General features: G+C 45.1%; 1 protein-coding gene across 1 annotated transcript in view; it reads right to left on the bottom strand.

Annotated features, from left to right (window-relative positions):
• Window positions 1–27966, bottom strand: part of LOC121288392 (NADPH oxidase 3-like) — a 154676-nt gene that overhangs the window by 100697 nt on the left and 26013 nt on the right. Inside the window, exons 7-9 of the mRNA XM_041206948.1 lie at window positions 3954–4038; window positions 1941–2086; window positions 110–291 (exon numbers count right to left, since the gene is read on the bottom strand). Of these exons, the coding sequence (XP_041062882.1) occupies window positions 110–291; window positions 1941–2086; window positions 3954–4038 (413 nt within the window). The remainder of the gene's footprint in view (window positions 1–109; window positions 292–1940; window positions 2087–3953; window positions 4039–27966) is intronic.

Genomic DNA, 27966 nt, shown 5'->3' with positions numbered 1-27966 from the left:
CACCTGTTTTGACTGTTAGACAAGGTGAAAACTCATTGCCAGGAATGCTTTCTTTCGTCATTTCAATATTGCATTAATGTTATACTCTAACAGACAAAAACATGCTTACCCTGAACCATGAATGATGAGACCAATAAAGAATATAATGAAAAGATGGTGAGTGAACCAAAACACCTCATAAAATGACTTCATAATAACCCGTGTAGATGAAGTCACCATCAGAACGAAAGCTACGGTAATAATGATGCCAGTCACTCCTGCTGTGCTACTTAATAGCTCTTTCATTGGGTTCTAGAAATACAGATAACATCACATAAATAAAGACAGAATCACCTGTTATAAATAAGTCTTTTATCTAATTCAGAAACAAATCATGTTGAACATCTCGAGTGCAAATATATATTTTAAATCCCATAAATATCGCTTTGTGGATGTTAATTTAGAAGGAACGCTTCTTTAAAACATAATTGAACAGACTGTAGATCCACCTCATAAATCTTGCATTTATTCCATACTTAATTCAAAAAAGAAACAAGGAACAAATAAGATATTGCTCTACATTTTAATTAAAGGTCACATTTTAAAGGTCAGCATTAATGCTGCTTTAATTATAGAACATGTCAAACTTTGAATCACTTTGATTTCAATATTGATAAACATGTGCAGCTTCCACACAGTGAAAGTAACTCCCAGTGTCCTTGCCACTCAAACAGATAGGATCTTTGCTTCTGGTTGAACTCTTAACATTGGGAAAAATATTTGAAAATTGAGATAGCAGCTGCTAAAACCATGAGTTTTGTAGTATCCCTTTCTAAAGCTAAAAAATTGATAATTTATAGACATGTTATTGAAATAGTTCAAACGACATTCAGTATCCTAATCTGAAGAAGATAACAATTCCGTTCATTAACTGATTGGGGAGAATTTTACCGGTTGGGAGCGGGTGCGGGCGGGCACAGAGCTGATCGTCACCCGCAATCGGCTGCACGCCACATTTTACGCGGGTGGGCCAATTAAGATCCACCCATCGTGATGCGCACCTGGTAGCATTCAGTGCTACCTGTGCAGGTGGGGGGAGGAGGGAGAGAGGGGGCCTGTGCTCCTTTGCGCATGTGCGCAAAAGAACGCAGAAATCTCCTTGAGGCACAGAGCTGCCTCAGGGAGATTAAGTTCAGATTGAAAGTTTGAAAGAAAGAAAAATTAAAATTATTCAGACATGTCCCCTCATGTGACAGTGTCATATGAGCTGGGACATGTTTATAAATTGACATAAAATGTTTTATTTCATTAATAAAACCTTTATGAAACCTCATCCCGCCCATGGATGACGTTTCATGCAAAACGCGAAAGCTGCTTGGGCTCTTTGTCTGCCCGCCAATCTTAAGGTTGGATGGGCAGCCCTGTCAAATTGTTTAATTGGTTTGTTAAGGGCCTTAACAGGCCTTTGACAGTTCGAGGGGCATGCAGCTGACTCCGGTGCGCGCCCACCAAACGGAAGATCGGAATGACGCACGTTGACGTCGGGACGCATGCCCAATGTCACCGCGCATCATTTTATGCATCGTTGTGGGGGTCCCAACCCCCGTGCACCGAACAGAAAATTCTGCCCATTATCTTCATTCCTCAGTTTAATCAGTGGAGAATCCAGTATTTGTTAAGAAAACTAAACAGTAGTAACTCTAACTAAAGCTAATAATACAAAACAGAAAATAATAATCATAAGTCATTTGAAACATTTGGAAGATTTGATTTAACAATTGTGTGCACTTAAATATTGCATTGAAAGCTTCAATTCTACAATCTGCATCTTATGAGTAATACCTAATGCTCAAAACTGTAAAGTGAAATCAATGAATCTGTCAGTAACTTTAGTGAGTTTTAAAGCTGCAGCCATTTGTCATTTCTCTCCTCTGTTACAGTTGGATTCAAAGTCAACATACCGTATCATACGTTCTGATGGGGTTGAGGTAACTTTCACTAGAGTTCTCCCCAATGCTGGAAAGTCTGATCAGTAAGTCTTTGGCAGCAGGTGAATAACTTGCGTGGTATCGCTCAATATTGAACAAATGTGCAGTTACATGGATAACTAAATGTTAACAAACAAATATTTTATTTTCTATATTTTTGGTAATTTTATTTAATAAATTGAACATTTACAATGAATTGCAAACAAGAGCCTTGGGGACATGCTGGGAGGCAGGAAGGCTGGCAAAATGGCATGCGGAGGCAGCAGATGGCGTGTCTGTTGTCTTCCTAATGCTATGCCAACTTCCCAGTGGTAGGAATGCTTGCAGATGGGCCGCACACCTGGAGCCCAACTGAGCCACATAAGTGGCCATTTAAAAGATCGTTTCCCACCTCCACTGCCATTTTACTAGCACTTGGGGGATCCTCCACCTTATGAGAGATCAGATGGTAAATCCTGGCAGCCTCCCGGTGGACTCCTGGGGCACCCTCCTTTTCAGTTAATCCTTAGAACGTGGTGGCTCCCCTGGCAGCATTGGGTGCTGTAATGGCAATGCTGTCACTTGCCCTCAGTGACCACCTCCCACTTTGCCTTAGCCTGCCTGCCTTGCCCCAGCACTGGAAAAAATATAGAGATCAGGTGATGTCACTAATGGTGATGTCTACCATGAAAAAAAATATTCTGCCAAAGTTCACGGTCAAAGGACAGACACGTAGGTGAAAGTAATGCATACTTTATGTACACAAAGTAGAACTTTAGCATGAGTCAGCACTTACAGAAGAGGGGAGAAATTGGAGAAAATAAATAAACAAACTGAACCTACAGCATTTCCAAAACTTACCCCAGACCTTGTCAAACCTAGCAGCTGAAAAGAAGTGAGAACAAATGCAGTCAACAGATAAATGCCTTCTCAGCACTGCTTGTGGGTCAGGAGAAACATGAATATCATTGTGGGTTCAGAGATATTCAAAATCATGAGGAGTCTGGACAGAATAGAGGGAGAAACACATCAGAGGTAAAGAAAATATTGGGGTTTCTGTCACAGTGGGGTTTGGAGCAAAGTGCAGGCACGTTATTGTGTGGGGGAGGGGTGTTGTGTCAGTCACTCACAAGGTTTGTCATGGGAACAATAACAGATTTGCTTTGATGGGGCTTCAGCCCCTCCAATGTCTCCAACTCACTGATGTCTTTCCTGCCTCCATGTCTCCGACCATCCATCCAATATGTCTCCTGATATCTTCAGCCTCCCCACACTGTGTATCTGGCTGCTACAATGTGTCTCCCTTCCCTCTTAAGTTACTCCAGCCCCCTTGATGTGTCTCAGGTCCCTCTGAAGTGTCCCCAACTGCCCACGATGTGTCTCCAAACCCCGATGTGTCTACTGCCCCCCTCAATGTGTCTCTGGCTGCTCTAAAGTGTCTCCGGTCTCCCCGATATCTTTGGCCATTCCAAATGACTCATGACTCCCAACTGATGTCTCCCTTCTCTTCACTTCCTGGCTATGGCCTAGGATTGCAGGCCTTCCCATCCCCACGCTGTAGTCGGAAAACAGAGTTCCAAAGCTTAAATTGCATTCTGCTGTGAAGTTCGGCAGGTCCTCCATATTTCCAGGTTTCTTGGCTACTACACCTTCTCCTCTATCCTCACTCCCTATGTACACCTGTACAGGGCCATTAAGTCAATGCCATTGTTACTTTTACAACATTTAATTGACTAGATTCAGAAACATATGGCAGCTATTGCATTAAGAAATAAATAGCTGCCTACAAGAGCAATTTGATGTGAAGAGGAAAATTGTGAAAGTGTGGGGAGAGATGGATACAGATAAACAGGTAAATGCAATTAGACAAACCTGTGCAGAAGGAAGTTTAAGAAAACAAAGGAATCAATACTGGAAAGTCTTTATAATGTATATTTTTAATAATTAAAATTAAACTTTGCACACTTACAAATTAATTATTTGGAAATTCATCAGCAAATATCTAACCTGTGTGTAGGATTATCATGTAGGCGACCATCTGATGAAATCTGATGTTTTTATCCAGTTGCCTTCTGATATTGCTTCGGCGACACTGATTAAAAAAGTATGCAAACACACTAATTAACTTAGTGGCAGATATGTCTTACATCTATTAGGCAAAGGAGAAAGCAAAAGTCATTTATGGTTGAAGTGAGATCATGAATCAAGTGATAGAAGTTCAATTTGTTCTTGACGTTTAGAATGTCTAAATAAGTGCATTGAATTTCTGCATCTAGTGGACAGAATTCTATAAAAGTGTGAAATAGGATAAGTGGGTGAAGTTGTGTCTGAAGCTTCATCATTGATACTCTGTTCAGATGTTTTGGGTTTGAACAGAATCCCGCAATGTAGTTGCACTGAGGCTTTTAACAAAAGCATGAAATTATTACTGCACATCTCATTTCTGAAAACCTGATAGTACAGGCCCATATTGCTGATGTTGTAGAGGATGGTCTCTAATACAATGTGTACATATATTTTTGGTTCACTGGAGCAAGGGATGGGGACTCTTTGTCTACTAATTATTACTAATAAAATTGGCACTATGAAAGGGGTTTTATTGTTGGAGAGGTGGAGTTTAAAGAAGCTGGTGATACAATGAGAATTTACATTCAATGAACTGTGCTAGGTATAACAGACAGCAGTTTTGTGTGTGCAGGGCAGAGGCAATGTAAGATCAAAGCAGCTGTAAGTTTACAACTGTCTCCACAAGAGCCAAAGTGAAAGTAACCTCATTTTGAATTTGTAAGATGAAAATGCTTTGCCTGGTAAAACTCAACAGGTCTGGCAGCATCGGCAGAGAAGAGTTGATGTTTCGAGTCTTCATGACCCTTCAATGGAACTGTTGAAGGGTTGTGAGGACTCAAAACGTCAACTCTTTTCTTCTCTGCCGATGCTGCCAGACCTGCTGAGCTTTTCCAGGTAATTCTGTTTTTGTTTTGGATTTCCAGCATCCGCAATTTTTTGTTTTTATGCTTTGCCTGGTGTCTGGTTAAGTCTATGGGTGTTGTTGCCTTAATGGAGATTGGTTTGGGAATTTGTTAAAAATTATTATAGTAGTAATTTGTAGCCATGTGTATATATTTAACTTGTATAAATTAATAAAATGTTTCAGTTAGTTTAATATAAACCCTCTCTAGAACTGGTGGTCTGATTCCTAAATTGAGAGTTGCATTTAAAAATATAGGATATGACAATTGTTTCAAGTTTCTCTCTGGGATTTTTAAATAACTCAGCTTTACCAACCTATTATCATAACAATTAGGGGCTCCTGTCAGGAAAAAAAAATCTAATTCCTTGATTGGTTTGTAATTGATGAATCTTAAGATTATGAGTACGAGAAGCACTTTCAATTCAGGAGCTGGTGAGGTATTTTAGAAGTGGTGAGACTGCAAGATGGCTTTGGCAATTGCTAAGACCTCTCTGGAAGTAGAAGAGATAACTCTGAATGGGTTGGAGAAAATAACCAAAAGTAACTTAACAGAGTTGGCAGATAAGTTAAATTTGGGGTTACCTGTAGGAGCTAGGAAATCAGATGGAGTTAAAAGTATAGCACAGCATTTACAGTTGGAAGTGAAACCTGACACTAGTGAGTCATAAAACAAAAACAGAATTACCTGGAAAAACTCAGCAGGTCTGGCAGCATCGGCGGAGAAGAAAAGAGTTGAAGTTTCGAGTCCTCTTGACCCTTCGACAGACTAGTGAGTCATAGCTGGAGGTAGTGAGAATTCAGAAGCAAATGAGAAAGCTTGAATTGGAAGTAAAGGACAGAGAAATGACTTTTAAAAGGGAATTAGAAATTGTGAGGATAGAAAAGGAGGAAAGCGAAAGAGAGAGAGAGAGAATTCCAACTGAAAATGTTGATAGTTAAAAAATAGATGGCAGAAGGTGAGGCAGGATTTATCTCTAGTGTAGAACCCAGTGGGCAGATGTTTAAATCTGTACAAGCTCTTCCCAAGTTTCAGGAAAAAGATATTGAAGCATTCTTTATTTCATTTGAGAAGCTAGCTAAACAGATGAACTGGTTATAGGAAAACTGGACGTTATTAATATAGTCTAAGTAGTTAAGTAGGGGGCATGAGGTATATGCTTTGCTATCAGAAGAAATGTCGGTGAATTATGATGTGATGGAAAAAGCTATTTTGAGTGCGGATGAGTTGGTTCCTGAAGCACACAGGCAAGAGTTTAGGAATATGAGAAAACAGCCTGGGCAAACTTATATTGAATTTGAAAGATTAAAACAAAGTAATTTTGACTGGTGGATACGGGCATTAAAAATAGAAACAACCTATGCAGCTCTTAGAGAAGTAATTATTTTGGAAGAATTTAAAGATTCAATCTCTTCAGTAGTGAGAACTCATGTGGAGGAAAGAGGGTTGACTCTGTAAGACAAGTGGCAGAGATAGTTACCTCTCTGTCTCAATCTCTGGTGAAAGACTGTCCACCAATATCCATTACAAGCCTACCGACTCCCACAGCTACCTTGACTACAGCTCCTCACACTCTGCTTCCTGTAAGGACTCCATCCCATTCTCTCAGTTCCTTCGCCTCCGTCGCATCTGCTCTGATGATGCTACCTTCAAAAACAGTTCCTTTGACATGTCCTCCTTCTTCCTGAACTGAAGTTTTCCACCCACAGTCGTTGACAGGGCCCTCAACCGTGTCCGGCCTTTCTACCGTGCATCCACCCTCACGCCTTCTCCTCCCTCCCAGAAACATGATAGGGTCCCCTTTGTCCTCACTTATCACCCCACCAGCCTCCGCATTCAAAGGCTCATCCTCCACCATTTCCGCCAACTCCAGCATGATGCCACCACCAAGCACATCTTCCCTTCACCCCCCCTGGTTGCATTCCATAGGGATCGATCCCTCCGGGATACCCTGGTCCACTCCTCCATCACCCCCTACTCCTCAACCCCCACCTATGGCACTTCCCCATGCCCACACAAAAGATGCAACACCTGCTCCTTCACTTCCTCTCTCCTCACCGTCCAAGGGCCCAAACACTCCTTTCAAGTGAAGCAGCATTTTACTTGCATTTCCCTCAACTTAGTCTACCGCATTCGTTGCTCCCAATGCAGTCTCCTCTACATTGGAGAGACCAAATGTAAACTGGGCGACTGCTTTGCAGAACACCTGCAGTCTGTCCACAAGAATGACCCAAACCTCCCTGTTGCTTGCCATTTTAACACTCCACCCTGCTCTCTTGCCCACACGTCTGTCCTTGGCTTGCTGCATTGTTCCAGTAAAGCCCAACGCAAACTGGAGGAACAGCACCTCATCTTCCGACTAGGCACTTTATAGCCTTCTGGACTGAATATTGAATTCAACAACTTTAGATCTTGAACTCCCTCCTCCATCCCCACCCCCTTTCTGTTTCATCCCCCTTCCTTTTGTTTTTTCCAATAATTTATATAGATTTTTCTTTTCTCACCTATTTCTATTATTTTTAAATTTTTTATGCCCTGCTAGTCTTTCCACCCCACCCCCACTAGAGCTGTACCTTGAGTGCCCTACCATCCATTCTTAATTAGCACATTCGTTGAGATATCACCACCTTCAACATCTCTGTGTTCTTTTGTTCGTTTGTCTATGACATCTTTTGATTATCTGCTCCTATCACTGCTTGCTTGTCCCTACAACCACCCCACACCCCCCACTTCTCTCCCCCCAGCCCACCCCCCCCACCTTAAACCAGCTTATATTTCACCCCTCTCCTTATATTCACTCAGTTATGTTGAAGGGTCATGAGGACTCGAAACATTAACTCTTTTCTTCTCTGCTGATGCTGCCAGACGTGCTGAGTTTTTCCAGGTGATTCTGTTTTTGTTGTGGCAGAGATAGTTGATGATTATGAGTTAGCTCATAGAGCTAAACCTTTTTATGTCACCCGTTCAAATTGGAAAAGGATAAAAAGTGGGAAGGCGAAAGGAGGGCAGGTAATCAGGGAAGAGTAGTAGTTGGAAGTTCCCAGGAAGCTTTTTCTCATTATAAAAAGGAAGGTGCTGAAGGTAGAAGTGACATTTGAAAATTGAGGTGTTTTCAATGTAATAAAGTGTGGCACATGTGTGTCAACATGTTGGAGATTGCAGGAAAAATCTGTTGGAATTGTTGGGGTACAGAAACGATCTGGAAGAAAGTACTGTGGGTTCTGAGGTTCAGGCATAGGAGAAACCAGTGGTTGGTGTACAGATGAATCAGGGAAAATCAATGAAAGGTAAAGAAGTGGAAATGTATTCATAGCTTACTCAAGAGAATTCTGCGGAGCAGGTTGCAGAAATGTTTAAAGATTTTGTATGTGAAGGGAAAATCTTTCCATGTGCACAGGGTGGAGTAAGTAAAGATGTTAACATTTTAAGAGACACAGGGGCTAGACAATCCTTAATGTTGTGGGATAGTGATGTTTGTTGTTCAAAGGGACTATTGCAGGAGCAAGTAGTAATAAGTGGGATTCATGGAGATGCTAAATCTATTCCGCTGTGCAAGATAAATTTAAAGAGCAAATGGAAGGCAAGTGAGGTTACAGTTGGAGTGGTGGAAAAATTGCCCATTGCAGGGGTTCAATTTATTCTCGGTAATGATATAGCTGGACTGTAAATGTGGATGATGTCTATGGTAGTTGTGCAGCCTGTAGAAGTGTTTTCAACAGAGGTGTTACAGAAGAAACATCCTGGATTGTTTCCTGATTGTGCTGTAACGATATCAAAGGCTCACAGGGAAAATCAAGACAAACAAGATTAGCAGGCAGTTCAAAGGCAAGAAGGTGGTGTCGAAATCCAATTAGCTGGCACTGTATTTGATAACATTGTTCAGGAGGAAGGAATATAATACTGTTCTGTCGAAGGGTCATGAGGACTCGAAACGTCAACTCTTTTCTTCTCCGCCGATGCTGCCAAACCTGCTGAGTTTTTCCAGGTAATTCTGTTTTTGTTTAGGAATATAATACAGTTTAGCTGAAATGTTTAACTCAGAGAGGTTAGTGGAGCTACAGAAAAATGATTTGCAATTAAAACAGTTGTATTAGAAAGCTTATTCAGAAGAAGTAGCAAAATGTATTCCAGTTTGTTATTATCTTTGGGAAGGTATTTTAATGAGAAAATGGTGGTCGGATTATGTCTCAGCGAATGAAAGCTGGAGGGAGGTCCATCAGACTGTTATCCCATTAGGGTATAGAAATGAGATTCTGAGGATTGCTCATGAAATTCCAATGGGGTGACATTTATGAATTAGGAAAACACAGGAAAAGATACAGAGGCCAACACTTTCCTCTCATTGGGGGGCAAAAGTGGGAGCCGGCGCCAGCAGGAGGGTCTCCGATCAATGTCCCCGGTTGGGAGTGCACAGACATTTTAAGTGGATGGACCAATTAAGGCCTGCCCAGCGTGACATGCACCAGAAAGCGCTTTGCGCTCCCTGTGCGGATGGTGGTGGGTGGGGGGGGGGGGTGGATTCCTTAGTCTGGAGTGTGCTTTTCGTGCATGCACGCAAAAGAGTACACAAATCTCCCTGAGGCAAAGTGCTGCCTCAGGGAGATCATCTCCGATGTAAGACTTGAAATAAAGAGGATTGAAAAATTTCCCTGCCATGTCCCCTCATGTGACACTGTTATCCATGTCAAATAACAGGAAAACCACAAGCAGTAATTGAGCAGGCACCTTTAATCCCTATACCAGCATTTGAAGAATCTTTTACCAGTGTCCTGATTGATTGTGTAGGACCCCACCCAAGACTAAAAGTGGAATTCAGTATTTATTGATAATATATGTGTCTACCAGGTTTCCTGAACCAATACCTTTAACAAATATTACAACTAAGAAGATTGTGGAGGAGTGAATTAAATTTTTACAAGATATGGTTTACCTAAGGAAATACAATCAGATCAGGGATCAAATTTCATGTCACAGATGTTTAAGAAAGTAATGAACAGTTTGGGGATAAAACAGTTTAAATCAACAACTTATCCTCCGGAGTCACAGGAGCTTTGGAAAGATGGCATCAAACTTTAAAATCTATGATAAGAGCATACTGTCAGTATTATGCACAGGATTGGAATACAGGAATTCCATTTTTGTTATTTGCCATTAGAGACGTTCCTAATCCATCAACTGGTTTTAGCCCTTTTGAACTAGTTTATGGTCATGAGATAAACGGACCACTGAAATTGATTCATGAGAAATTGGTGGGTCAAAATTCAGAAAGTATTCTCCTGGATTACATATCAAATTTCAGGGAAAGATTGATCAGGGCATGTGAGTTGGCTAAGGAACATTTAAAGACATCACAGCAAATGATGAAAGCGAAAGCAGATAAGAAAGCTAAAACAGTTTTGCTTCTGGGGAGAAAGTACTAGTTTTGTTACCAGCATTAGGTGATTCATTAAATGCAAGATTTACTGGACCTTACAGGATTGAAAAGAAGTGAGTGAAGTAAATTATTTAATAAATACCCCAGATAGAAGAAAGAAGCAGAGGGTGTGTCATGTAAATATGCTAATAAAGTACTTTGACAGGGAAGAGCAACAAAAGAGGCATTAGTAATGATAGATGATGAGAAAGAGGTAGAAGTGCAGGACTCTGAAACTCATTTTCCTCTAATCAAATTTAATGAGGGGGTGCTTGAAAATTTATATGAACTATTGAGTTACCTTCCATGCAAGCGACAAAGTGATTTGGAAAAGCCATTGCAGTCACACAAACTTATTTGTGGAGATAAGCTGGGAAAGACACATTTAGCTTTATATGATGTACGTATAGAAATATAATCTTCAATAGGGCAACAACTTAATAGATTAAATCCAGCAAAGTTATCGCAAGCATAAAAAGAAATTGATTTCATGCTTCAAAATGATATAATTGAGTTTGGTTGCAGTAACTGGCGTTTGCCTAATGTGCTGGTACCGAAACTTGATGGGATATAAAGACTGCGTGTGGACTTTCGAAAGGTGAATGCAGTGACAAAAGTGGATTCATATCCAATACCATGGTTGGAAGATTGCATTGAGAAAGTGGGACAATCGAAATTTATCACAAAGATTGACCTGCTAAAAGTATATTGGCAGGTACTGTTGTCAGAGAGAGCAAAGGAGATATCAGCTTTTGCAACACCAAGTGGACTATATGAGTTTAAGGTCATGCCATTTGATGTGAAGAATGCACCTGTGACATTTCAAAGACTGATATACAAAGTAATTGCAGGTCTAAGCAATTGTATTTATATTAATGATCTAATCATTTGCAGTCAGACATGGGAGGAGCATTTGCTGCTTCTGGAAGAATTATTGATTCGACTACAAGAAGCTAATCTGGTGATGAACTTGGCTAAAAGCGAATTTTCAAAAGTGCAAGTTACGTATTTAGGCCATACCGTTGGGCATGGTAAGGTGGCTCCAAGAGATGCAAAAGTCAAGACCATTGTGGATTTTCCAGTGCCTCCAATAATGCAGGAAGTTTTGAGATTTCTGGGCATGAGTGGGTTTTACTGGAAATTTGTACCAAATTTTAGCCAAGTGGTTGCTCTACTGAGAGAACTAGAAGTTTCTATGGACACTGGAGTGTCAGAAGCCATTTGATAGTATGGAAACTGTATTAACGACACCCGTTTTGGCAGTACCCAATTATGCCAAGCAATTCAAGTTGGCCATTGGTGTAAGTGATGTAGACATTGAGGCTGTACTGTTACAAGATGACACTAGAATTGAAAAATCGATGGGGTATTTTTCACGGAAGCTGAATGTACAACAGAGAAGATATTCAACGATTGAAAAAGAGACTTTGGGTTTGGTGTTAGCATTGCAGCATTTTGAAATTTATGTTGCAAACAATTCATCAGAAAGAATTATTTATACAGACCATAATCCTTTGAAGCTTTTAGACAAATTTCTAGACAAAAGTGAAAGGCTTTTCAGATGGAGCCTATTATTACAACCATTTAATTTACAGGTTATACATATTACTGGAAGGGAAAACTTAGCTGTGTTTTAGAGTTATGACGGTTCATTTTTCGATTGAGAGGGGAATGTCATGAAGCTATTAATTAATTAATATTATTGGAAAATATTTTTCTTTTAAACTAGAGGTTTAGTCTGTGGGTGTGTATTAATTGTATTAAAGCCAGCTAGTCTGGGTGCTTTGATGTGTACGAGTTTTGAGATGTAAGAAAGGTAGAGTGCATTTACATTTTTTGAATGGAGCATTCAAGAAGTGGAGTGAAATCTGGCACCTAGTTGGCACAGACTAAACAATATGTTTATATTACTAATAAAATTGGTACTATGAAATGGGTTTTATTGTTAGAGGAGGTGGAGTTCAAAGAGGCTGGTGATACAATGGAGATTAGTTTGGGAATTTGTTAAAAATTATGATAGTAGTAATTTGTAGCCATGTGTATATATTTAACTTGTGTAAATTAATAAAATGTTTCATTTAGTTTAATATAAAACCTCTTGAGTACTGGTGGTCTGATTCCTGAATTGAGAGTTGCATCTCAAACATATCACTTAAAAATATAGGTTATGACAGGTATTTAATGTTTCCCTCTGGGATTTTTAAATAACTCAGCTTTATCAACTGCATTGTCATAAAGCCTTCTTAAATGGTGGAGTGATATTAGCAGTTTTCTAATCCAAGGAGACAATTTCTGAATTGAGAGAGCTTTGGGAAATCATGAGTATAGCATCTACAATTTCCTCACTTACTTCTTGTAATACCTTGTTGTGGAAGTCATCAGTTCCTGGAGATCTTATGTCAATATTTAGTCTCATTCTTTGCTCTCTTACCATTTTTAACATGTATTAAACTTAGTAAATGCCTTTACTTAAGTTTTGCTTTTCTTCATATCTCTTGTACTTTATCCTCATTCTCTATTCTGGAAACCAATACAAAGTAAGTATTTTTCTGCTTTTTTCTGATATTCAATAACATATTGGCCCATTTTACTCTCAGTCAACCTTATTCTCTTAAAATATTAAAATATCCTTGACATTGCTTGCAAAGTTTTTGTGTGTTCCTTTTTTTAGCTTTACTGTTTTTTTGACAGTCTTGTGGCACATTAGTGTACCTGCCTCAAAGCCAGAAGACCCATTCCGGGGAGCAGGGTCTTCCTCTGTGGAGTATAAGTTGGGTGGCTGGAGTGAAAATGGGAATGACTTTCGTTTGGAGGCAGGACAGCTGGCCATGTGCTGTTCACCTCATTACTTACGCATGTCAGAAGAGCACGGCGAATCTCGTGGCAGGGATGGGAAGGAAGTCGCTGTCCCCGCCCTTACTTCAGTAGGGATGAAGGTCCTGGCACAATACTTGAACGGCACTCAGATAGCTATTCACTCACTGCAAGCCAGGAGATCTGGATTGTGAACCCCCTGTGATGTTCCAGAGCAGACAATGTGTGGCCTCACAATTCAGTGATGCCTTCCTGCACATTACTCTCCAGGCTATCCGAGAAAGTTGGGAGGTCCTGGTTCCCAGAGATGGCAGCAGGAGGCCCTCCTATCTGACCATGGAAGCCTAGACAGAAGTCGCAGCAGAGGTTAGCGCCCGTGGGGTTCACAAGAGAAATGCCCAGCAGTGTTGAAAAAGGATGAACAATCTGCTTTGCTCCGCCAGGGTAAGTGGGAGTTTATTCACTGCAAATTGACACTCATAAGGGCATCAGACCGTGTAAGTGTGCAGTGACACATTGATGTCAGACAGAAGTTTGGGTTGCAGGACTCAGCAGCAAATGGGATATGCGTACTGAAGGTGTGGCAGCCACTTCATGTTTCCAGTGTTCTATCAATTGAAGGACATCACTTACTGGGGAGGATTTAGGAGCTGGCATAGCTCATGTTATGCTAAACTGCTTGTGCACCCATTGGGATGACACTCAATCCTTCTGTCTGCTTGCACACAAGAATGTACATAACTGAAAGGAGCAGGCCAAGACCAGCAGTGACATTTCGGATATTTGAGTCCCAACCACCTCTGAAGAGGAGGCCACAGAAATATCTGAGGATGAGCAGGACCATGCCTTCACTGAATGCAAGACAATACTCCCCCAACAAGCCAGTGAGAATGCTTCCAGTCTTGGGGCAGAATTTTCCTGTTGGCTTGCGGGGCCGGGCTCTGCACTTCCACGCGTAAAATGACACGCGGTGACGTCGGGCGAGTGTCCCGATGTCATTGCGTGCCATCGTGATATTTCATTGGAAGGGCGCGCGATGATATCTGCTGCGCGCCCGCCATTAATTAATGGGCCACTTAAGGCCCTTGATTCACCAATCAACGCCTATTTTTCGGCGCCCATGCAATCTTTGGGTTGGCGCATGGGCGCAATGGACAGACAGGAAGGACGCATTTGTATAAACTCCATCCATGGGCGAGATAAGAGGGCTCACTGGGGTCATGAGTGCGCTCTCTCAAGTATTGATTTTTCAAAGTCTTTGAAACTTGCCTGTGTGATCTGCAATACTTCAAAACACATGCCAGCTGCTTTGCCTGGTCTCTTAACCCTCAGGTCAGCACCCTGCAGTGAGGAATCTTTTTTGGGCCTGCAGGTTTCTGGAAACCTTCCCATAGCCTGGGAATGGGAGTTGAACTCTCCACTGGAGGCACCTCTTCTGAGGAAGAAGGGAGGGCTAGAAGGGGGAGGAGGACAGGAGTGCATATTCAGCCTCTAGGGGAGCCACCTTTGGGAGGACAGGCGGAGGCATGAGGGGCGCAGGGCCAAGAGGTAGACCAAGGCAGAAGGGGCCGCAGAAGACAACACTATCCTGTTGCCAGGATATACTGGCAGCGAAGCAGCTACCTCAATATGTCAGAGGTGCAGTACCGAAGGAGGCGCCATCTCTCAAGGGAGACAGTCAACTATATCTGCCAGATGAACTGTGTGAGTGGGCACCCCATGCCAGTGGCTCTGAAGGTCATAGCTGCCCTCAACTTCTATGCCTCTGGCTCCTTCCAGGGGTCGGTGGGTGATCTTTGTGGTGTCTCCAATCAGCTGTCCACATCTGTGTCAAGCAGGTTACAGACACTCTGTTTAGGTGTGTATTGACCTTCATCCACTTCCATTGGGACCAAGCAAGCCAGACACAGTGAGCCAGAGGCTTTGCAGTGATTGCTGGCTTTCCCTGCGTCCAGGATGCAATAGACTGCACACATGTGGCCATCAAAGTGCCAGCAGGTGAGCCCGGTGCCTTAGTCAGCAGGCACGGCTTCCACTTCATGAATGTGCAGATAGTGTGTGATCACAGGATGCTGATTCTACAAGTCTGTGCAAGGTACCCAGGCAGCTCCCATGCCTACATCCTCAGACACTCCCAGGTGCCGGGGCTCTTCAGTGCTCCAGCCCGGCTTGATGGATGGCTGCTGGGTGACAAGGGCTATCCCCTCAGAAGGTGGCTCATGACGCCTCTGAGCCACCTAAGAACAGAAGCTGAGTAGCGGTACAATAGGAGCCACGCCTCCAAAAGGATTGTGGTGGAGAGAACCATCGGTCTTCTCAAGATGCGCTTCTGATGCCTGGACCGCTCAGGGGGCGCACTCCAGTACCCCCCAGATTATGTGTCGGTGATAGTGGTTGCATGCTGCGCTCTCCACAATCTCGCACTGGAAAGGGGGGGATGCAGTGGACAATGAAGATGTCAACGCAGTGGCTGCGACTGCACACGATGAGTCCAGCAGTGAGTCCAAGGATGAGCATGTACAGAGAAATGCTGAGGGGGTAGACGCTGACCCGGGCATACTGCAGGGAGGCAGGGACAACCGGGAGGCTTTAAACCAATGAACCTTAAGCTAGCAAACCACAGATGGACCTCCAGGACAAGCCTGGGCTGTAGGCTCCATACGCGATACCTAAGTGACAAATCTTCCAAGTTAGGAACAGTAACTAAGGGCCTTGTTAATGAAGCTGAATGTCCCACAAAGCACTCCTAACATTTTTGGAAACCATACACATGCAGAGGAAAAGAGGCACCCTCAGCCATGGTCACATGTCTGAATTTAATATCACAGGCAAAGAAACTTAATGAAACAAAATGACAAGAATGTTCCAATTCAAAGCAAATCATAAAGACCTCATCTCAGGCCAACACAAAAGGACAAAAGACCCGTGGTGTGCCACGGTCACTGGGAGAGGGGCGGAGGAGCTGCCGCCCTCATCTGGAGCACCCTGAAAGGTGCCTGCAGAGACGACAAGCAGCTGCTGCACCGACGTGAGGTCGCTTCGGACCTCCCTGCTCACCATGAATGGATGGGCACCGAGCTGGGAAACTTGGTGTCCACACCATCTCCCACACTGGCACTGACCAGCAGAGGTTAATGCCGACGTGAAGGCTTGCTGGTCAGAGTGCATCCCCAGGCAGCCCTGATGGGTCTCCTGGAGGAGGCTCTCCACAAGGCTCACCACTCTTCCTTGGAGGACGCATGGCGCTCGGACATGTGGCTTGTTGCTTCGGCGATGGTTAATGTAGACTCCTCTACCAGTGAGACCAAGCCAAGCGTAGCCTCATGTCTCTCCCTTAGATGCTCCCGCACACCCAGCCACATTTCATGCCCCTGCTGAGTCGCGGACGACCCCAGAGGCACATCATCAGGCACCGACTAAGCATTTGCCTAGTCCCCTGCAGTCCTCTGATTGCTGGCACCATGGGCACTATCTGTCTCCGCCAGCTCCTCCAGTGACTGTGAAGTGCCCTCACCGCTGTGCCCCAGGACACAAGCCAATGTTCTAACTCCCACTGAAGTGCTAGTATCTGCGCTGGTGCCTGCCTGGTGGAGATGGTGTGACACTGGTGAGACTTCAATGCCCTCAGGTGTGAGAGGGGGCCTCTGCTGCTCCTCCTCCTGGCCCTACTCCACTGGAAGAACAAGGACATTGGTTCAGTTAACGTGGAGGCAATGACATAGTGCATCCCTGTCCCCCAGATCATTATGCGCTCATCCTTCCATAAGCAATGGTCAAGCCATGTTGTAAAATTAAATCACTTAACATTCAGCACTGCTATGGCTGTTGGGAGAACAATGCTGACCTCACTGCTGAGCATAAATACCTGGCTGTGGCACCCCAGCCTCACCAACACCAACTGACCTAGGCGCATGGCACCTCTCCAAATCCAGGGCCTCCTGCTCAAACCGGCTAACTGCGTCTGGCCGCCAGCAGTCCTCACACGCTCTGTTGCATTATGAGCATTCTTTTCCTGAAACTGAGAGAAGAGCATTGATTTGTGCAAATTGTACATGGACTCCCTTCGTGCATGGCCCACCCCGACCAGCATGGGACATATCAGGGCTCCAGTGTCTCCTCACTCCGCATCTGTCGAACACTCACACAATGATGCTAGGCCTGTTCCCCACCCACCCAGCCGCCCCTTGGCCACATGCTGCCTACATCACATTAGGCACCGCACGGTATATCCTTCCATAGCAAGGATGGTGGAGAGGGGGGCAGTAGGGGGGAAAGCCATCCTGCTGGGTTAAATGACCAATGCTAACATTGTCCTTACCCTTCTAGAGTGCAGCAAGTCATTGAAGCGCTTGTAACACTGGATCCCGGTGTGCCGCACCATGTCACGGGAGCTCACCATCTCATCCCAGGCACATTTCATCATGTAGGGGGACATCTTCCTCCCGTCCTGGGGAACCAGCACCTCCCGCCATGCTGACACCTCCTTGAGGAGGGCAGCAAAGCAGTCAGCAGAAAAACGAGAGGCACACTGGCCCCCTGCCCTACCCTCCAGACTGGCCTGCCCCGATGGCCTACCCTCTGGACTTGCATAACCTCCATTATCCCTCTGCAGAGCCCTTTGCCCAGCCATTGCCAGCAGCCTTTTCAAGGCTGCCAAGCTTTCCTTTATCCAGGCCACCAGATCGCCATTGGACCCGGCAGGCTAAACGCGCCCGCCACCACCCGCCCACTCTCACTATGCACAGGAGTCGTGAAGTACACTGGGTGGGCCTTAATTGGCCTGCCCGCGTAAAATGGCAGCGCGGACCCGATCATGAGTGGTGATCGGGTCCACGCCCACCCGCACCTGCTCTTGCTCTGCCCCCCCCCCGCCATCCAGAAAATTCTGCCCTTGCAGTTGTCAGATGCACCAACAGAGAGAAACATTGTTTAGATAAGGGAGCCTGTTTAGGCATCCACTAAATCTTTTTCTTCTCTATTCCAGACAGCAGAAAGAAAAGGGAAGGAAAAGGAGACCACCCACAGCTCCATTTCCAACCCTTCCTCTGAGGATGCCGAAGGCTCAGGGTCACAATCTAGTTGGCAGATCACAGACATGGGTCCACGGCTGACAGAGGTAGTGACAGCCGAGTTCTCTTACACTCGGAGGACTGCTGGGGCCAGGCCCCTGCTGAGCCCCATGCTGATGATGAGACTTGGCTATAAGAGACGTGATAGAGATGCAGAGACAGGTAGGGGAACATCAGGCAGAGTTGGCAGAGACCATGCGCAGACTGCATCAAAGGCTGGAGGGATCCGTCCATGTTGTCTACAGTTATGGCTCTGGCATGCCAGTGCTTAGCTGCCTCCATGGAAAGGGTGGCAGCCGCCTTGGAGATCCAGATCCAGCAGAAGGCAAAGTGGCTGCCGGATATGCACTTGGACCTGCAATCTGTCGCTCTAGCCATGGTGCAGTGCAATAGTGACTAGGTAAGAAGGGCACAGGGTACCTCAACCTCCCTCAAGGTGCCACATCTCCCCAAGGAGCCAGGGAGGTGCCATCGCACACCAACAGGGAGGAGGATTGCCAGCCTGGCACCCCATGGGCTTCAGCCTAGCACACTCTAATGGAGCCCTGCCGCTTAACCTCTCCTTTGCCAGTGACTCCATCACCTGTAGCAGGTCAGGCTCAGAAGGATACACCTGCACCTGTGCAAGACACCCTTAGCAGGTCGGGGTTCATTAGGCCTTGGGCCACCAAAGGACACCCTTCAAAGTTATCACAGTCCATAGGCCATAGCAGTCAGCAGGCTTCTCCACCTCAGCTGTGGATGCTGGGGCTGCACCTAGGCGTAGGTGTAGGAAAAGAAAGATTAAAAAGAAAGAACATTTGGAAGGCTCTTAAGTGGCACGGGTGTATAACCATTGTATATACTTTTGGCACTCGTAAATATATGTCCACTTGCACTGTTTGGGAGTGTCCTGGATTCTCATCCTGCTGCTAGTTGCTTCAATGGTTGCGGGCATTTAAGGGCATTGAACTTGGTCCCCCATCAGAGTCCGATAATGTTCACCTATAGAGTCACTTCTCTCAAATCATCAACTTTGCGAATACTAGAATATTCTGATATGAGGATGCTTAAGCACTGGCCATCATTTGTCAGTGTGCAGCCTGGGCACGCATACAGCTCACTAGGTTTTGAGTTCCAAGAATGATGTCTGAGCAGAGTGTGCAGTGAAGTCATTAAATCTCCTGCTGCTGTTGCCCTGATGTGAGATATGGATGGATGCAAAGAGTCCTCAAGGGGAGTTAAATAGGCAATGTGAGTGGCAAGGAACACTGTAGATGCAGGTTGAAGGTTAAAAGAATAAAGCTGTACTTCTGAACAATAGAAAACCAGAGGCTTCCCTAGGTGTTAGGAGAATGATGGGGTTTGAATGTCCCATCATTCGTAGCTGTCCTTGTTCAATTGTAATATTGAACTAACATGCCGCTGAAGGCTGCAAGTAAAGAGTGTTGCCAAGTAAGGAGGCACCGGGCAAGTTGGCCTCAACTGCAAGAGGGATTGAGTGTGGGATTAAAGAAGTGTGTAGTTGACTGCAGCCTTTGTGAAGCCTCACATGAAGAACTGTTTGGCCTGTTCGGCTTATCAAAGGTAGGGATAGGCTTCACAACCAAAGTGCACTGGACTCTCATTAAAGGACTGGGGTGTTATTCCATTAGGTGAGAGTGAGCAGAATGAATTGTATGCTGGACCATGCAGAGAACTGAGAGGCTATCCAGGTGAAACATCAAGAACTCCTCAGGGTCCATGCAGGTAAGATGTTTAACTTGTCTAGGGTGTTTAGAATGATGAATCACAGTCTGGCAGTAATACAAAGGGTATCTGGACTGAGAGTTGTAGGGAGTTGGTGAGTGGTTGGTCCTCAACACTCCAAAGTGCAGTTGAGGTACTGTCATTGAGTGGACTCCAAAGTTACTTTTATACTTCATGTGATGATAAAGATCTCAAGGGATATGGGTTTACTGTAGGCGAGTGGTGATCAGGGACCAGTTACAAGAAATTCGCTGATCATGTTGCATGAGTGAGCAATCTCGAGGAGCCAAATGGTCTACTCATGCTGTTCTTCCATGTGCATCCATGTTTCTGAATCTGCCTGAATGTGTTCTCTGCATTGGGAGCAAGTAAGAAGGTAGCATGAATGCATCCCTGGTGAGGTAAGATTTCATGTTGCTTTCAATGTGCCTTGCATACGAACTTTGTGAGGGTATGGGAAACATTTCATTTCTACTTTCAGGTGCCCGAAGTTGCAGCAAAATGGAGTGCTGTCCAGGTTCTAATGCATGCATTTGGCACAAGGGGTTTGTATATCAGCACAGTTTGGCTCATGCAAAGGATCACACCTTTGGCAGGGCAGATCTTAAATACTGCAATTTAACTCAGCTATCATAAATCAAGGCATATGAGAGAAAAGTATAATGTGGGTTACAAAAAAGGAGCCACGGACTGCCAGCAAATAGGGGATAGAAAACCAAATAGTAAAGATAAGTATTGGCAACTTACTCTTCCTGGAGTCTGTTAGTTATTAGATTGTCACGGACGTGTCTGCCACGTCGTACCCTTGCAAGGGCCTGTGCGTGTGCCTCTGTGACATCTCTGGCCCTCGTCATCACCATCCCCTTTCCTGTGCTCATCGCTGAAGGAGACATCTCGGTCCTCCATGTCTCCCTCAGCCAAGACATTCCCCCTTTGATGCACGAGGTTGCACAGGTGCAGCAGACAATGATGATCTGGGTCACTCTCTGTGGGGAGTATTGGAGTGCCCTGCCTGAGTGGTCCAAACATCTATTTAGGAGGCTTATCGTCTGCTCAATGGTGGCCCTTGTGGAGGCATGTGTGGCCTGTGGGGAGATAGTGACATCATGATAATGTCACTGGACTAGTATTCCAGAGGCCCAGGCTAATGCTCTTGGACATGGATTCAAATCCCATGATGGCAGCTGGTGGAATTAAGATTCAATAAGTTTGAAATATAAAGCTAGTCTCAGTGATGGTAAGCATGAAACTATAGTTGATAGTTGTAAAAACCCATCTGGTTCACTAATAATGCTCTTTTGAGACTACACGTGACTCAACATCCAAAGATTTGTGGTTGATTCTTAATTGCTTTCTGAAATGGTCTAGCAAGACACTTAGTTCAAGGGCAATTAGGGATGGACAATAAATTATGGCAGTGATGCCTGCACCCATGAAAGAATAAAAAAAAGCACCTTCTCCCCTCCCCCTGTTACCTGCCAAGGTCCTGCCCCCCACCCATCCTCCTACACAATTGCTGCCTTGTAATTCCTCTCCCTTCTGTAACCATTCAGCTGTTCCCCAACCCCAGCCACACTGTTACTCTGGATGCAATTATCATTCATGTGGGCATTCCTGCTCTCCCCCATTCCCTTAACCGTGGATTTGCCCTTGCCACTCCTGACCCTGATTTCTCCCATTCTCAAGGCCAGCTGTACCTTGATTTTCTACAACCCCAACTCCACCATGAGACCATCCACTATACCCCCCCACCCCCCAAGGGCCTAGCATTTACACCCTCGTTGATCCAACTCCCTTCTCTAACTGTGACTATACCCTCTGCCTCCCTGCACCCTCATTCAAGCCCTTAGGACCAAATTCTTTAGCTCACATATCACGCCCTTTAGACACTTCTCTCTATGACACTCACTGCCCTGAAAGGCCACCACTGTCCTACAACACGACCAAGGAATGTGTGATATGCTTACCCTCCTAAACAAGACCCGTTGGCTTTCATCCCCGGACACCCTCCTAACATGTCCTGGTACAAACACAAAATCACAGAATTTTAATGGCACAGAAGGAGGCCATTTGGCACTTTGTGTCCACACCAGCTCTCCAAATGAGCATTATAAAGCTAGTGCCATTGCCTGCATTTTCCCCGTACCCCTGCACATTGTTTCTATTCAAATAATCATCTAATGCCCTCTTGAACGCCTCAATTGAACCTGCCTCCACCACATTTCTAGGCAGTGCATTCCAGACCTGAACCACTTGTGTGAAAAAGTATTTTCTCAAGTCACATTTGCTTCTTTTGCAAATCACTTTAAATCTGTGCCCTCTTGTTCTTCCTTTTACAAGCGGGAACAGCTTCTCCCCATCTACTTTGTGCAGCTACCTCATGATTTTGAACATCCCTATCAAATCTCCTCTTCGCCTTCTTCTCTCCACGGAGAAGAGTCCCAATGTCTCCAATCTTTCTTCATTTCTGAAGTTTCTCATCCCTGGAACAATTCTTGCAAATCTCTTCTGCAGTCTCTCCAATGTGTTCACATCCTTCCCATAATGTGACACTGAGAAGTGTACACAATACTCCAGCTGAGGTCTAAGGAGTGTCACATATGAATTTATCATAACCTCCTTGCTCTTGTACTCCATGCCCCTATTAATAAAGCCCAGGATACTATATGCTTTATTAACTGCTGTCTCTACCTGTCCTGCCACCTTCAATGATCTATGCACATATACACCCAAGTCTTTCTGCTTCTGCACCCCCTTCAAAATTTCACCCTTTATTTTGTACTGTCTGCCCATGTTCTTCCTAACAGAATGCATTACTTCACACTTCTCTGCATTGAACTTCATCTGCTATCTATCTGCCCACTCCACCAACTTGTCTATGTCCTTTTGAAGTTCTACACTGCCCTCCTTGCAGTTTACGACATTCCCAAGCTTTGTATCATCCACAAATTTTGAAATTGTCCCCTGCACACCAAGATCTAGATCATTAATGTATATCAGGAAAAGCAAGGGTCCTAATATCGACCCCTGGGGAACTCTACTACAAACCTTCCTCCAGCCTGAAAAGTGTCCATTGACCATTATTCTCTGCTTCCTATTTTTCAGCCAATTTTGTTTCCACGTTGCTACTGTCCCTTTTATTCCACGAGCAATAACTTTTCTCACAAGTCTGTTGTGTGGCACTGTATCAAATGCCTTTTGAAAGTCCATGTACACCACATCAGCAGCATTACCCTCATTGACCTTTTCTGTTACCATTTCAAAAAACTTCAGCAAGTTAGTTAAACATGATTTCTGCTTTTGGAATCCATGCTGGCTCTTCCTTATCAACCCATATTTTTCCATGTGACTACTAATTCCATTCCAAATAATTGTTTCTAGAATCTTGCCCACCACTGAAGTTGAACTGACTGATCTGTAATTGCTAGTCTTATCCTTACAACCTTTTTTGAACAAGGGCATAATGTTTGCAATTCTCCAGTCCTCTGAGTCTAAGGAAGACAGAAAAATTATGGCCAGTGCCCCTGCAATTTCTACTCTCACTTCCTTCAATATCCTTGGGTGCACCTCGTCCAGTCCCAATGCCTTGTCAACTTTAAGTACCGACAGTCTATTCAACACTTCCTCCTTATCAATTTGGAACCCATCCAGTGACAAAGTTTCCTCATCTGGCCAGGGTAGCATCTACCTCCTTGGTAAAGACAGATGCGAAGTATTCATTTAATACCTCAGCCATGGCTCCTATGTCCATGTGTAAATTCCCTTTTAGGTCCCTAACTGGCCCTACTCCTTTTACCACCGTTTTACTAGTTGTATGCCAATGGAAGACTTTGGGATTCCCCTTTATGTTGGCTGCCAGCCTTTTCTCATAGCCCCTCTTCGCTTCTCTAATATGCTTTTTCACCTCCCCTCTGAACCTTCTATATTCTTCTTGGTTCTCAATTGTACTTTCTACCTGATACCTGTCATAAGTGCCCTTTTTTCTTCTTTATCTTAATTTCTATCTCCTTTTTCATCCAGGGAGCTCTGGATTTGTTTGCCCTACCTTTCCATTTTGATGGAATATACCTTGATTGTGCCCGAACCAATTCCTTTTTGAAGGTAGCCCATTGTTCAACTACAGTTTTTGCCACCAATCTTTCATTCTAGTCTATCTGGCCCACTTCCGTTCTTGTCCCCTCAAAGTCAGCTTTTGTTCAGTTAATTATTCTTAATCTGGATTGCCTATCTTTCTTTTCTATCATCATCCTAAAACATACAATACAATGATCACTGTCTCCTAAATGTTCCCTCACTGACACTTGATTAACTTGGCCCACCTCATTTCCAAAAACCAGGTCCAACAGTGAGTCTTTTCTTGTTGAACTGGACACATACTGCTGTAGAAAATTCTCCTGAACACAATCTAGGAAATTTTGTCCCTCTCCACCCTTTACACTACCACTGTCCCAGCTTCCATTCGGATAGTTAAAGTCACCCACTATAACTACTCTATAATGCTTGCATCTCTCTGCACTTTTCCTGCAGATTTGTTCTTCTACGTCCTTCTCACTCGTTGGCGATCTATGGATTACACCGAGCAATGTAATTGCACCCTTTTTGTTCCTTAGCACTAGCCAAATTGATTCCTTCCTTGAACCCTCTAGGACATCATCTTTCTCCAGCACTGCAATGCTCTTCTGAACCAATACCATCACCCCTCCTCCTTCCCTTCCTTTCCTATCTTTTCTGAATACCTCATACCCAGTAATATTTAGCACCCAGTTCGGCTCTTCCTTGAGCCAGGTCTCTGTTATCGCCACAGCATAATATTTCCACATGGCAATCTGCGCCTGTAACTCCCCAATCTTATTTACTATATCTCATGCATTCATGTACATGCATAGTAAGTCTGATTTAGATTTTGTTACTTTCTCCCTCAACTCAACTTCACCTATGAACTTACTATTCTCTATGCTGGTGCTATCTGTCCCTCCCAGTGATTTGTGCACCCTGGTATTCTTTACTATTTTCTCTTGGTCTCACATCCCTGACAAGTTAGTTTAAAGCCCTCCCAACAGCACTAGCAAAACCCCCCGCTCTATTCAGGTGCAACCTGTCTGGCTTGTACAGGTGCCATCTCCCCCAGAGCAAGTCCCAGTCCCCAGGAATCTAAAGCCCTCCCTCCTGCACCATCTTTCCAGCCAAGCATTCATATGCCTTATCCTCCTGTTTCTGTACTCATTGGCACATGGCACTGGGAGTAATCTGGAGATTACTACATTTGAGGTCCTGCTTACTACCTAGCTCCCTAAATTCTGATTGCAGGACCACATCCCCCTTCCTACCTAAGTCACTGGTACCAATGTGGACCATGACCTCTAGGTGTTCCCCCTCCCTCAGAAAAATGTCCTGCAGCCGCTCTGTGGCATCCTTGACCCTGGCACCAGGGAGGCAACAAACCATCCTGGACTCACGTCTACAGCCACAGAAATGTCTGTCTGTTCCCCTAACCAATGAATCCCCTATCACACTCTCCTCTAGGTGCTGCTGACTGCTTGGCTCGGGGTCCTCCTTTCAAACTCTCCTCTAGATTCTGGCTTTGGATCTGGCTTCCTTTCCCACCCTCCTAACATGCCCCGGTACAGTCTGGCTTCCTTCCCACACACCCTCCTAACATGCTTCAGACAGTCTGGCCTGGACAGCCTGGACAACCCTCCCACCCTTGCCTGTTGATCCTGCCTTGCCTACCCACCCTTCCCCGCTTAGCTTGCCTCCCCCGTCCAGCCTTCACGCAGCTTAGCCTGCTGGCATTGGATCTCAATCAAAAGGCTGATATTTCTAAGTGGTCCCAAGAAAGCCAAAGCAGTGGCTACTCACTTCAAAGTCCGGGAGGAAGTCTGCCTCATCACTTATATGCAATTGGAGAACTTAATTTGGAGGAAGCTTTTCACTCTGGTGAGTTAGCATTTTGATTAGCTTGCATGGCATGCAAATGCATGCAATAGGGCTTCCTGACACTGATCATGGGGAAGCTGGACCATTAAAATCCCAAGAACTTAGGCTGGAATTATCTGTCCCCATTGGCGTTGGCGTCATGGCGGGCATGAGAGAACAATATGGCAAGAATACCAAAAATCAGTTTTAAGCCATTATTGAAACCAGTTTGTGATCGTCTACTCCATCTGTCAATGGCAGGCTACCTTTCCCACCATTCAACATCAGGAACCTAATTCCAATGCATTTGCATCTCATCATTTTGCCTGCTTGCTGTGTGAAATTTACCGCCCATGTTGGCGTGAAAACATGCCAACCCAGAACATGTCTGAATGAGTGTGACGCGCAAAAATCAAAACTAACTTTTTTGGTCTCACTCACACCGTGGACATTGCAGGAGCAGGAGATGCTGGGGCACTACAGCTACCGGACCCTGGAGGAACATGTGCATTGCATGCTGGGTGGATTCTCATGGGCATGGCTCTGCCATGAAGCAGCTTACGAAAGGTGGGAGGTTTCCGTTGATGTCTGGGGTCTGCTTTGGGACATCGTAGTCTTGGCCATGGGCTGCTACGGATGATTGGCGATGTGGGGGGTACAAAGGTCCAGCTCTGAGTGGGAGAGGAAAGTGTACTGGGGGAGGGGTGGGGGGGGGGGCAGAGTGGGAGGGCAGGGGGTTGGAGGGAGAGGAAAGTCTAGGTTTGACTAGGAGAAGGTGGTGTACTGGGGGGGTAAGGTTTGGATGGTGGGAACAAAGATGTGGGGGATGAGGTTGGAAGGGGGGGGTAATCGAAGGTATGGGAGGTAAGCTATGGGGGAAGGGAGTATGGGGGTAGGAGCGTGTAATGGGGGAGAATGGGGGAGATAGGTGTAAGGCAGGGAGGAAGGTGAAAGGGGAAGACTTTGGAAGGGGGATGAGTCCAGGGGGAGGAAGGAGTCTGGGGGTGGGGGGGAAGGTGTTTGGAGGGGGGAAGGAGCCCAGGGTGAGGAAGGAGTCTGGGGTGAGGAAGGAATTCGGAAGGGGAAAGGATTTTGGAGGGGAGAAGGAGTCTACAGGGAGGGAGTCTGGGGGGGGGCAGAGGAGGGAGTAAGGGTAGAGGAGGGAGTAAGGGTGGAGGAGGGGGTAAGGGTGGGAGAAGTCCAGGTGACTATGCAAGGGAGGGGTCTGTGGAATCAACAACTGCCTCCTGGAGAGCGAATTGATGGTGTGCATGGTCGGAGGGAATGGTGAGTAAGAATGGGGTCAGGCTGAGCTGGAAGGGTGGGGAGGCTTAAGGAGCAACGGTAGCAGTAGAAGGGACAGTGATGGTGTTTGGTGGGGACTAGGAGTCAGACATAGACCCTGAGGGTGGGAAGGAGGAGGTCAAGGAGGTCAATGTGGATGGGGGTGGGATTCTCAGGAAGGTAGGGAATGTGCATGTTCACCTGGACATTCTGGAAAGAAAAGGGTTCTGGTTGGTAGGTGACAGTGGGGAGGTTGAAGGTGATGCCAGGGGGTTCAACCGTGAAGGGAGAAAGGACATGGGTGATTGGGAAAGCAGAAAGGACGGGGAGCTGAGTAGAAACTTAACAACTACCGGGGCTGTTGAAATCGAAAGTGAGCAGAGCCTCATGCTGGACGGGCACTGGTGCTGCATGGGAGTGTGATCAGTGGTTGGGTGGAGATGCAGGTCAGCTCAGATGGACAACTGAAAAAGAACCCCAGCAGGCAGCATTGAAAATAGTCAGGACATTGAGATGAGTGTGATGGAGAAAGGATCTGCATGCATGGGAGAGTGCTCCTATAGGCCCTGCTACACACACTCGTCTCCCTCCAGAATCATTCATGGTCTGGCTGTGTGCAGCTGAGCTGCAAGTGGGCAGGGTGGGGGGAGGAATGCAGGGGCAGGAGTTGTGAAGCCTGTAAATGAAGCTGAAAGACATCATTATGCATTATTCAGTGAAAGTGAATATATTTTCAGATTATAAAGTGAAAAAATATGTTCACCCATGCAACCACTTATGATCAGAAATTCTTAACTTTTCTAGGCCTACCACTTCTCGGTGCTGCT

The sequence above is a fragment of the Carcharodon carcharias genome, chromosome 2 (assembly GCF_017639515.1).
Source record: "Carcharodon carcharias isolate sCarCar2 chromosome 2, sCarCar2.pri, whole genome shotgun sequence".
NCBI lineage: Eukaryota > Metazoa > Chordata > Chondrichthyes > Lamniformes > Lamnidae > Carcharodon > Carcharodon carcharias.
This window is presented reverse-complemented; position numbering and strand designations above follow the sequence as displayed.